The sequence below is a fragment of the Schistocerca serialis genome, chromosome 1 (genome assembly GCF_023864345.2).
Source record: "Schistocerca serialis cubense isolate TAMUIC-IGC-003099 chromosome 1, iqSchSeri2.2, whole genome shotgun sequence".
Classification (NCBI taxonomy): Eukaryota; Metazoa; Arthropoda; class Insecta; order Orthoptera; family Acrididae; genus Schistocerca; species Schistocerca serialis.
This window is the reverse complement of record NC_064638.1, coordinates 310,567,943-310,580,710: the sequence shown is the minus strand read 5'-3', so window position 1 is coordinate 310,580,710 and position 12,768 is coordinate 310,567,943. Positions and strand designations below refer to the sequence as shown.

The following is a 12,768-nucleotide window of genomic DNA, read 5'->3' as shown; positions in this document are numbered from 1 at the left end:
GACATTAAGCCCACAGTCATCACAGTAGTAAAGTTTATAAGCCAACTAGCTCCACAGATGATAAAGAGGCTAAAGAAGTGGATGATAAGATAAAAGAAAATATTCAGATACCTAAGGAGTATGAAAATTTAAGTCCAATGAGGAACTGGAATTTGATAGTAGGAAAAGGAAGAGAAGAAAAAAAAAAAAAAATAGATGAAAGTGAACTGGAGGAGAAGAATGAAAGAGGAAGTCGATTTGAGACTTTCTCGGCGTATTCCATTCGTGAAATCTTCTCGGGTGATCAGCCGAGTAAAGGCGTCGTCTTCTCGCAACGTTTCGAAGGGTTTCGTACCCATCATCTTCGCTTGAAGATGATGGGTACGAAACCCTTCGAAACGTTGCGAGAAGACGACGCCTTTACTCGGCTGATTACCCGAGAAGATTTCACGAAAGAGGAAGTCGTCTGGTAGAATTTTGCACAGGGCGTAATTTAATCATAGCTAACACATGGTGTAAGAATGCTAACACTTGGTTTAAGAATCATGAAAGAAGACCGTGTATGTGGAAGAGACCTGGATATAGTGGAAGGTTTCAGATTGGTTATATAATAGTAAGACAGAGATTTTGGAACCAGATTTTAAATTGTAAGACATTTACAATGGCAGATGTGGTCACTGACTACAATTTATTGGTTTCGTACTGTAGATTAAAACTAAAGAAGTTGTAAAAAGGTAGAGATGGGGCCTGGATAGGTTGAAAGAATCAGAGATTGTTGATAATTTTGAAGGGAGCATTAGGCAACAATTGGCTAGTATAGAGGAATGGGATACAGTAGTAGATGAATGGGTAGCTATGAGAGATGAAATAGTTAAGGCATCAGAAGATCAGATAGATAAAAAGACAGGGCATAATAGAAATCCTTGGATAACAGAGCAGATATTGAATTTAATTGGTAGAAGGCGAAAATATAAAAATGCAGCAAATGAAGCAGGATTACAAACATCTAAAAAATGAGATTGACAGGAAGTGCAAAATGGCTTAGCAGGAATGGCCAGCGGAGAAATCTAAGACTTTAGAAGCAAATCTCACTACGAAAAAGATAAATACCACCTACAGGAAGATTAAAGAGGCGTATGGAGAAGAGAGAAACAGGTGTATGAATTTCAAGAGCTCAGATGTAAAACCAGTCCTAAATAAAGAAGGGAAAGGTGGAAGGACATTATAGAGGGTCTGTACAAGGGAGATGAACTTGAAACAATATTATAGAAAGGGAAGTGGATGTAGATGTAGCTGAGATAGGAGAATCGTACTGCTAGAAGAATGACAGAGCTCTGAAAGACAAAGACAAAACAATGCCCCCAGGGATAGACTATATTCTGTTAGAACTACTGAGAGCCTTGGGAGAGCCATCCATCACAAAACTCTACCTTCTGGTGTGCAAGATGTATGAGATAGGCAATATACCTTCAGATTTCGAGAAGAATGTAGTAATTCCAATTCCAAAGAAAACAGTTGCTGGCAGGTGGGAAAATTACTGAAATATCAGTTTAATAAGTCATGGTTTCAAAATACTAACATAAATTCTTTACAGAAGAACGGAAAAACTGGTAGAAGCTGGAAAGATCAGTTTGGATTCTGGAGAAATGTAGGAACACCTTAGGCAATACTGACCGTATAACTTACCTTAGAAGATAGGTCAAGGAAAGGCAAATCTATGTTTATAACATTTGTAGTCTTATTCTAAGCTTTTGACAGTGTTGACTGTAACACTCTGTTTGAAATTCTGAAGGTAGCAGGGGTAAGATACAGGGACTGAAAGACTGTTTACAACTTGTACAGTAACGAGACGGCAGTTATAAAGAGTCTAGGAGCTTTAAAGGGAAGCAGTGGTGGAGAAGGAAGTGAGACAGGATTGTAGCCTATCACCAATGTTATTCAATCTGTACATTAAGCAAACAGTACAGGAAACAAAAGAAGAATTAAGAGTAGGAATTGACGCACAGGGTAAAGAAATAAAAACTTTGAGGTTTCTTGACAACATTGTAATTCTGTCAGAGGCAGCAAAGGACTTAGAAGAGCAGGTGCAGTGTCTTCAAAGGGTGATACAAGATGAAAAGCAACAAAAGCAAGACAAGCATAATGTAATTTAGGTTGAATTAAAAGGGAATTAGATGAGGAAATGAGACACTTAAAGTAGTAGATGAGTTTTGTTATTTAGGCAGCAGAATAACTGATGATGGCCAAAGGGTAGAGAGGATATGAAAGGTAGACTGGCAGTGACAAGAAAAGCATTTCTGATGAAATGAAATTTGTTAACATTGAATATACACTCCTGGAAATCGGAAAAAGAACACATTGACACCGGTGTGTCAGACCCACCATACTTGCTCCGGACACTGCGAGAGGGCTGTACAAGCAATGATCACACGCACGGCACAGCGGACACACCAGGAACCGCGGTGTTGGCTGTCGAATGGCGCTAGCTGCGCAGCATTTGTGCACCGCCGCCGTCAGTGTCAGCCAGTTTGCCGTGGCATACGGAGCTCCATCGCAGTCTTTAACACTGGTAGCATGCCGCGACAGCGTGGACGTGAACCGTATGTGCAGTTGACGGACTTTGAGCGAGGGCGTATAGTGGGCATGCGGGAGGCCGGGTGGACGTACCGCCAAATTGCTCAACACGTGGGGCGTGAGGTCTCCACAGTACATCGATGTTGTCGCCAGTGGTCGGCGGAAGGTGCACGTGCCCGTCGACCTGGGACCGGACCGCAGCGACGCACGGATGCACGCCAAGACCGTAGGATCCTACGCAGTGCCGTAGGGGACTGCACCGCCACTTCCCAGCAAATTAGGGAAACTGTTGCTCCTGGGGTATCGGCGAGGACCATTCGCAACCGTCTCCGTGAAGCTGGGATACGGTCCCGCACACCGTTAGGCCGTCTTCCGCTCACGCCCCAACATCGTGCAGCCCGCCTCCAGTGGTGTCGCGACAGGCGTGAATGGAGGGACGAATGGAGACGTGTCGTCTTCAGCGATGAGAGTCGCTTCTGCCTTGGTGCCAATGATGGTCGTATGCGTGTTTGGCGCCGTGCAGGTGAGCGCCACAATCAGGACTGCATACGACCGAGGCACACAGGACCAACACCCGGCATCATGGTGTGGGGAGCGATCTCCTACACTGGCCATACATCACTGGTGATCGTCGAGGGGACACTGAATAGTGCACGGTACATCCAAACCCTCATCGAACCCATCGTTCTACCATTCCTAGACCGGCAAGGGAACTTGCTGTTCCAACAGGACAATGCACGTCTGCATGTATCCCGTGCCACCCAACGTGCTCTAGAAGGTGTAAGTCAACTACCCTGGCCAGCAAGATCTCCGGATCTGTCCCCCATTGAGCATGTTTGGGACTGGATGAAGCGTCGTCTCACGCGGTCTGCACGTCCAGCACGAACGCTGGTCCAACTGAGGCGCCAGGTGGAAATGGCATAGCAAGCCGTTCCACAGGACTACATCCAGCATCTCTACGATCGTCTCCATGGGAGAATAGCAGCCTGCATTGCTGCGAAAGGTGGATATACACTGTACTAGTGCCGACATTGTGCATGCTCTGTTGCCTGTGTCTATGTGCCTGTGGTTCTGTCAGTGTGTCATGTGATGTATCTGACCCCAGGAATGTGTCAATAAAGTTTCCCCTTCCTGGGACAATGAATTCATGGTGTTCTTATTTCAATTTCCAGGAGTGTAGATTTAAGTGTTAGGAAGTCTTTTTTGAAAGTATTTGTATGGAGTGCTGCCTTCTGTGGAAATGAAATGTGGATGATAAACAGCTTAGACAAAAAGAGAATAGAAGCTTTTGAAATGTGGTGCTACAGAATAATACTGAATATTAGGTGGGTGGATCATCTAACTAATGAGGAGGTACTGAATGGAATTGTGGAGAAAAGAAATTTGTTGATAGGACATGTTCTGAGTCATCAAGTGATCACCAATTTAGTATTAGAGGGAAGTCTTGAGGGTAAAAATTGTAGAGAGAGACCAAGAGATCAATACAGCAAGCAGATTCAGGATGGAAGTTGCAGTAGTTATTCGAAGATGAAAAGGTTTGCACAGGATAGAGTAACATGGAGAGCTGCATTATATCAGCCTTCAGACTTAAGACCACAACAACAGAGAATTTATTTCTCGTTCTTGTCTGACTGGGTGTGAACTTTGTTTTAATGCACTCTTGTTGATGGTGAGATGTCATTTGTTACCATGAATTGATAACAAAAGAAGCAAAGTAGTAATTAAATTTTGATATCTCAGTGGTCTGCACCACTGGCAACACTTTATTGGGGGATATCTTTATAGTACATGTAACTATTTGAGCTTAAGATTGTGTTGGAAATTGTGTAAATAAAAGGAAAAGAAACAATGTGCGTGGCAATGTGCCATATAATAGGAATGCAATGCACACTCGACACCCAGGCTGTGATGTCGAATAAAATGTATCATCCACCTGTATCTATTTACAGTGCTATTGTTCTCTGGCATAGTACAGGGTCAGTGGTCGGTTGATTTTCTCATGTGTAAGTGAAACAAGACATGCCTCTTCGTGTAGCCATTGTGATATTAATTCTCCTTGTACTTTCATTGTTCTGCAGGTTGCTGAATTGTTGCAGCCTGAGCCTATGAAGGATGTTGCAGTTCTTACTAGACACAGACTGACTTTGTCTGTGTAAAAATTACAGTTTATGTTAACTTTCTGCTATGGAAGAGCCATTGCACCAAACAAAAATATATACACACTTGCTTCTGTGAAATTCTGGTAAGTCCACCAGGCTGTCAGCAGACATGATCACACCAAAACAATTTGATCATAGCAATATTGTTTCAGTACTCATGTTATCACCCATATTTAATTTTGCAGTTGTTATATTTTTTAAAGTTTGTATGATGACAGTCCTAAAAATAAAATGTATCTCATATAAACAGAAAAAAAAAAAGGTTATGTTAAAATAAAGCAAGTTCGTAGTTAATTGTGCATGTTCCATGCTACGCCCCACTACATTTTTATAAAAGTTTCTAAACTCATGATCCTTTTGTGATAAAATTATTTCTTTGTGAATATAGATGCTGCTTTGGGCTTAAGATTGTGTTGGAAATTGTGTAAATAAAAGGAAAAGAAACAAAATTTAGAAATTTGTCAGTATTGGTCAGAATTTGGTGTGTGTGTGTGTGTGTGTGTGTGTGTGTGTGTGTGTGTGTGTGTGTGTGTCAGCAATAACACTCACTATTTGTCAGGATTCTAGTTGGCACTGACTGGGTTTCATTAGGGAAACCTAGGATTTGCAAACTGGAGGCTACTCAATGGGTGGTAGAACATAGTGAGCTAAATTGGCTTCTATTTTTATATATGAAGATATGTCTGAAAGAACAGATACCATTGGTGACCATGCAGCATGTTAGAATGAACTTAAAATGAAATGAATACCCCTAGCTGCATACAGGCATTGACATATGTCAACAGGAACAGTTGAAAATGTGAGCCCCAACCGGGACTCGAACCCGGGATCTCCTGCTTACATGGCAGACGCTCTATCCTTCTGAGCCATCGAGAACACAAAGGATAGTGTGACTGCAGGGACTTATCTCTGACACGTCTCCCACGAGACCCACATTCCTGTATGCAGCTAGGGGTATTCATTTCATTGTCTGATACGCTGCATGGTCACCGATGGTATCTGTTCTTTCGGACATGCCCGAAAGAACAGATACCATCTTCATATATAAATATAGTTAAGGCTCACCGGCCATTTGACCATCTTCTTCTTCTGAGCGGATGCATAAACAGTGCCCGAACTCTTCCGAGAATCGGCAAAAAGCCGCGAGTAATGAGTATAATGAGCAGGGGCACCATGAATATAGTGCGGGACATTAAGTTGGGAATGTGGGTCTCACGGGAGGCCTGCCAGAGATAAGTCCCTGCAGTCACACTATCCTCTGTGTCCTTGGTGGCTCAGGATAGAGCGTCTGCCATGTAAGCAGGAGATCCCGGGTTCAAGTCCCGGTCGGGGCACACATTTTCAGCTGTCCCCATTGACGTATGTCAATGCCTATATGCAGCTTGGGGTATTCATTTCATTGTAATTTAAATTGGCTTCTTTGCTCATTTCATGAGGAGGGTAGAAAACTCAATTAAAAACAACCTAAAAGCGATAAAAATGTAAAGGAGGTAGTTGGGTGTTGAATTAAAACTTTTATTGGTGGCAACTTCTGGAACGCTGCAACATTCTAGCTATATTACTAGCTCTGGTTGCATGAATGAAACACAGGTGAGTAATTATTCCCTACAAAAAGCATACACTTAACAAATTTGAGAAAAACATTCTCTAGCAATTGCAACAGAACCATGACTGTTTGCTGCAGTGTATTTCTCATAGTAAAAAGACAAGACATCAGTGTGAAAAGGTGTCGCCTTTATGCCTTTACATTGAGAAGTAACTGGAAGGTTAGTATTATTGATAACTCAATCAAATTTAAGTTCTTATGAAATGGGACTTGTAAAGGTATTTATGTGGAGAGTAAGTGCGTCCATGCGTAGAAATAATTATGCAAATAAAACACAGTGTCAGTAGAATATCCAGTCCATATTATGCATATTCATTTTTCAATCATCAACAGAAAACTAAATTTAGTTCTCGCATTGTGAACTAGCTTTGTGTATCTGTAGTGGAAGAACACTATTTCTTTCTGCAATTACAGTCCTGACAGCTGTTTGAATTTCATTACTGGTGTCATACTTCAGTTTAACAGAAAAATAGGCTATCAGTCTGTGTTGTATGGTATATCCAAGTTCCATCTGCAGTGACTCTTGTGTGGAAAAACTTCACCTTCTACAGTAAAAGAACTATTCACTAAGTAATCTAGCATTTTTTTTCTGGAATCAGTTCAATTTTATTCAGGATTCCAGTAAACCATATTGTTCCCCATTCTTTTGACTACAAAACCTCAGTTGAATCATAATCTACATTCGATGCGATGGCGTTACACCACCTTACTGCGAGGGCTTGTGTGCCTGCATGTTACCACTCTACTGGACAATGTCAGAGCCAACATCTTGCTGCATCAATAACTTCACCATCATCCACGTACTGCTTCCTGTGGAGTGCATTTTTCATTGGGCCAAATAGATGGAAATCAGAAGAGGCAAGATCCAGGTTGTAAGTGAATAGGGAAGAACAGTCTAATGAAGTTTTGTGAGCTCCTCTCGGGTGCACAGACTTGTGTGAGGCCTTGTTTTGTTATGGAAAAACAGAAGATTGTTTGCATTCTTGCAGTGACAAACATGCTGAAGTTGTTTCTTCAATTTCCTGAGGCACCCAGCAGATGTGACAGGTTTGCATGATCTTGTTGAGATGATGACAGTTGCCCTGCCCAAAGACTCACTGTGCTTTTGTTTCCTTCCAGGTCTCTATAAACATTCTGCAGGTATTTATGAATATCTGCGATGCTCTGGTTTTCCCCCAAAAGAAACTCAATGACAGCTCTTTGCTTGAAATGCACCTCCTTTACAGATACCACCACCTATTGGAACTTCATGAAACTATAGGGGCTGAAATGGGAATATTTCACAATTTCCCATGACAAACTAGCCGAGAAAAAAATGTGTTGCATTACTTATGAATGCCTCTTGTATAATGAAGCAGAAGCACCTGACAGTTGTGTAGTCTGTGAGATTTTGTGATAGGCAAGGCATATGGGGAACACACACTCGTAGAAATATTCTGATCTGAAAGAAATTTCTGGTTGAATGATTAGCAAATTCTCCCAAATCAATTCTGAAACTCATTTCTTGTATATGTTAATTGCTGATAGAGGTTATTACAGTCATGATAACAGTAAGGGCAAGTTCTGGTGAAATGTAAATATTTTAATGGTAAAGAAAACAGCTCACTGAATTAGAGAGGTGTTGAATCACCAAGAGACACACGAACAATACTGAGAACTTTTGTAGCTTAATACTTTTTCGAACTATAGAGCGCTCACCCACGTGGAGAAGCGCACAGCAGGCAACCCCCCCCCCCCCCCCCCCCACACACACACACACACACACACACACACACACACGAGCGTGCCCCTAGTGACTGTATTTCTTTCTCTTTCTCTCTCTCTCTCTCTCTCGCTCTCTCTCTCTCATATGCTGGCTGACTACACAGTACCAGCACTGTAACTGTACAGCTCAAATAGAGGGAAGAGTTGCGTTAGGTGGAGTGGATGAGGGGAGAAATAAGGTGAGGAAGGGTAGGGAAGGATAGGTGACAGCTGGGAAGGGGAGTCCCCTCCAGCCTCTCACCTCCTTTCTCCCTTCACCCTCTCCCTTTTATTGTGTAGTAACAAGTATACAAATATTCACTCATTTTTGTTAACATGTGTAGAAAAAAAACATATGTGCAGCATATTGTACATTGTTACTGAAATGTTGCTAACAAACAATTCAGGGATTATCATGTGAAGGGGGTATGCAACAAAATAAATAATAACTTCAGTTGAGTTTAATTATTTTGTGTTATTTATTTGATCAGATATTTCTTACATTTAATGAAGTTCAACAGATTTACAGTGCAGTTTATATAAAAATAGTGGGAAATTGAAAACTTCACTGTCAGTTTGCCGCAATTCCTTCCGTATGCCAAACAAGTGTTGGTCAAGGGCAAAATATGTAGCATGTAATCAGTTATGTTTGTTGTTGTTGTTGTTGTTGGTGGTGGTGGTGGTGGTGGTGGTGGTGGTCGTCGTCGTCGTTGTCTTCAATCTGAAGACTGGTTTGATGCAGCTTTCCATACTATGCAAGCTTCATCATCTCAGAATAACTACTGCAGCCTACTACATCAGTAGGGACCTGATACTAGATCCAGGTCTAGATCTCTCTCTACCATTTTTATCTTTTTCACTTTCCTGCATTACTAAATTGATTATACCTTGAAGCCTTTGTATGTGTCATATCAATCACTCTGTTCTTTTAGTCAAGTGATGCAATAAATTTCTTTTTTCCCCAGTTGCATTCAGTACCTCCTCATTTGCTATTAGATATATCCATCAAATCTTCAGTATTCTTCTGCTGCACCACATTTCAAAACCTTTTTCTCTTCCTGCCTGAACTGCTTATTTTCCATGTTTCACTTCCACACAATGCACAATACTATATTCCAACAAATATATTAAGAAATAACTTCTTAACATTTAAATTTATAATTGATGTTAATAAGCTTTTCTTTTTTAAATGCATTTCTTCCTATTGCCAGTCTGCATTGTATTCCCTCTCTACTTCACCCATCATCAATTGTTTTGCCACCCAAAGAGCAAAACATATTTACAGCCTTCAGCATCTCATTTCCAAATCCAGTTCTGTCAGCAGCGCCCGATTTAATCTGATGATATTCGATTACCTTTTGTGCATCTTACCTCTTACTGCAGTCTGGTTTCTGTACAAGTAATGTCCTGGCAACTGGTCCATAAAATCAAACCAGCTCATTTCATGGTTTTATTTTTGACAATCAGGCCTTAAGAGTTCAGTATATTTTCCATTTTTCTGATCCCATCATCTATCTCTCTATCTATCCCTATCTAGTTACAAGCCAGCACAACATCTTTATTCTGAATCCATTTTACAGCAACATCACAGTATGAAATGTTGACTTTTTCACTCTATTCCATTAGTTTCTTCTTTGATTCTTTGTCAGATGTAAGTGGGTGTTACCCAAAGGGATTTATTCTTATGGTTCCATTGTATACATTTTCTTCTTTGTTAATATTTGTAACAAATCAATTGATAAAAAGTAATTATCAAATTAGAATTCATAGCCCAAGGAAGAGGCATAGAATGATATAGGATAAGGAAGTGTGCACTGTATTTCATTACGGTTAAAATAAAATAAATAAAAGGGCGTCCTGATTCTCCACGAAAAAACCTTAATTCCTCCAGGATAATGCTTTTCTGTTATATTATCACAAAATAAATATTTTTACATCAATATAAAATTCTTTTGTGATTCTTAAGCCAAGTGTTAGCGATGATTAAATTATGCTCTCTGCAAAATTCTACCAGGCGGCTTCCTTTTTCATTCCTTTCCCTCCAGTCCATACTCACTTACTATTTTTCCTTCTCTTCCTTCTCCTACTATTGAATTGCAGTCTCCCATCAGGATTAAATTTTTGTCTCCCTTAACTATCTGAATAACTTCTTTTTCCTCATCATACATTTCTTCAATCTCTTCATCTGTGTAGCTGGTTGCTATATGAACTTGGACTACTGTGATAGGAGTGGACTTTGTGTCTATCTTGCTCACAATAATGCATTCACTATGCTGTTTATAGTAACCTACTTGTATTCCTACTTTCTTATTCATTATTAAACCCACTCCTACATTACTCCTATTTGACTTTGAATTTATAACCTTGTATTCACCAGACCAAAAGTTCTGTTCCTCCTGCCACCAAACTTCACTAACTCCCACTGAATCTAACTTTAACCTTTCCATTTTCCTTTTCAAATTTTGTAACCTGCCTGCTTAATTAAGGGATCTAAATTCCATGCTTCGATCCGTAGAATGCCAGTTTTGGTTCTCCTGACGATGACATCATCCTGATTAGTCCCCGCCTGGAGGTCCAAATGGGGGCTATTTTAGCTTTGGAATATTTTACCCAAAAGGACACCATCATCACTTAACCATACAGTACAGCTGCATGCCCTCAGAAAAAAATTATGGGTGTAGTTTCCCCTTGCTTTCAGCCGTTCGTAGTACCAGCACAGCAAGGCCATTTCGTTTAATGCTACAAGGCCAGATGAGCCAATCATCTAGACTGTTGCTGAAAACACTGCTGCCTCTCTTCAGGAGCCCCACGTTTGACTCATCTCTCAACAGATGCTATTCTGTTGTGGTTGCACCTATGGTACAGCTGTCTGTATCGCTGAAGCATGTAAGCGACCCCACCGACGGCATGATCCAAGATTCATGAGGGGGAGGACTTTGTTGTATAATATATCTTTCTTTTCCTCTCTTTGCATTAAGCCACTGAATGAACGAATATCTTAACTTACAGTGATAAGTGGGCAGTCACTATATTATCTACTGTTCAATTTAACAGCTCAATAATGATGATGATGATGATTTTAGGTGAGGGACACTAAACATCTTGGTCACCAGCACTCTGACAAAAAGTCAGCATGCCAGTCTCACGTGTGGGGATGAAGGCTGTCCCCACATGAGAAGCAGTTTAAAGTCTGCCTCCCTTCCTCAACTAATTTCGTGATGAGGCCTGACAGTTCACAGAATGTCACCACTCTTGTAACACTGGAATCAGGATTGGCATGGGTGGTGGGCAGATCTCCATCCAGACTGAGGCCTGCCCTGATATCAGTATACAAGACACATGTTGCCAAAATATGCTGAACTGAAAGTGGAACACCACAAACCTCACAGAAGGGTGGATCGTCCCGCCTGAGGAAGAAGCCATGTGTTAAAGGGCTATGTCCAATGCGCAGCTTTCTAAGCTGCAGTGAGGCTGGCATGGAGGGTGCCATGCATGTGTGGTCAATATGAGTAACAACAGTTTATTTTCTGTCAGTCTCTCACTTACACATGATGCATCTGTCAGTAAATGAGATAATGACTTGCAAAGGGATGGGACATTGACTGACAACACCATCCTGACATGCTTCCTTGGCTGCTCTGTCAGCCATGTCATTTCCCTATAGGCCTATCTCGATGTGGCCAGGTACCCGGCAAAAGATCACCTCCTTCCCACAATCTTGAAGCCACTGTAAGGAGTCATGGATGAGCTGAGTTAGCTGATCTACTGGATAAATTTGGTAAAGTGCGTGTAGTGCACTAAGTGAGGTGATACAGGCAAGAAACCTTGTACGGTGATGTCTGCGAATCCTCTCCAGCGCCATCATAATGCCATATAACTCCGCATCATAATTTGTAAATTGTTCCGGAAGATGCACTTTGAACATCCTGTCAGGGTAAACAGCAGAACTACCTAGGACATTTTATTGCTGGAATCCATTTGTATAAACAACATTGAAACTGTGGTACGTACTTAAAATGGAAGAAAACAAAGATGTAAAAACATTAGCTGGAGCACAATTTTATTGTACCATGACAAGCTTAAAATCACTTCTGGCCTCTGAAGACACCAAGGTGACAAAATGTTCCATCTCTGGCTGTATATTCAGAGGTCTTGTAGATCTGGATCTTTGAGACAGTCAGCAGCACTTATCCCAAATGGCTTCATCGTGTATGGCCACTTCCTGAACAGCCATTGAGAGCTGGGTTGGACCACTGCACTAAATGCCAATGACTAAGGTGATGCTGAGATTTTCAGTGCCTGTCGACCCAAAAGGATTTGTCGCAGAATCCAGAGTGGTGGTTCACCGGCCACTGCACACAAACAATGGGTTGGCCTGGTCCGAAAGGCTCCAGTCGATATCCGAATGCCCTCATGGTGGACAGAAATGCCCTCATGGTGGACAGCATCTAACATCTTGAGGCAGGAAATACGGGCTGATCCATAGTCCTCCCTGCCATAATGTAAATGTCATCAAGCAAATGCCGTGACTTCTGAGCCTCCTATGACTTTCCGCTAAGGTATTTCAAAATATTTAATGACTGGAAGTCCTTTCTTTATAGGTCTTTCAGATGTGGGGGCCAAGTTAAATTCTAGTCAAATAATAAACCCAAAAAGTGCATAGTTTTCCGAAAATGTAAAATTGTCCCATGTTGTGAGCACTGGTCA

General features: G+C 41.3%; 1 protein-coding gene across 1 annotated transcript in view; it reads left to right on the top strand.

Annotated features, from left to right (window-relative positions):
* LOC126469534 (exosome complex component RRP4) overlaps nucleotides 1–5,049 on the top strand; it is a 116,232-nt gene extending 111,183 nt beyond the window's left edge. Inside the window, 1 exon segment of the mRNA XM_050096656.1 lies at nucleotides 4,632–5,049. Coding sequence (XP_049952613.1) covers nucleotides 4,632–4,709 — 78 coding nt within the window. The 3' untranslated portion in view covers nucleotides 4,710–5,049.
* Nucleotides 5,050–12,768: the final 7,719 nt, after the last annotated feature.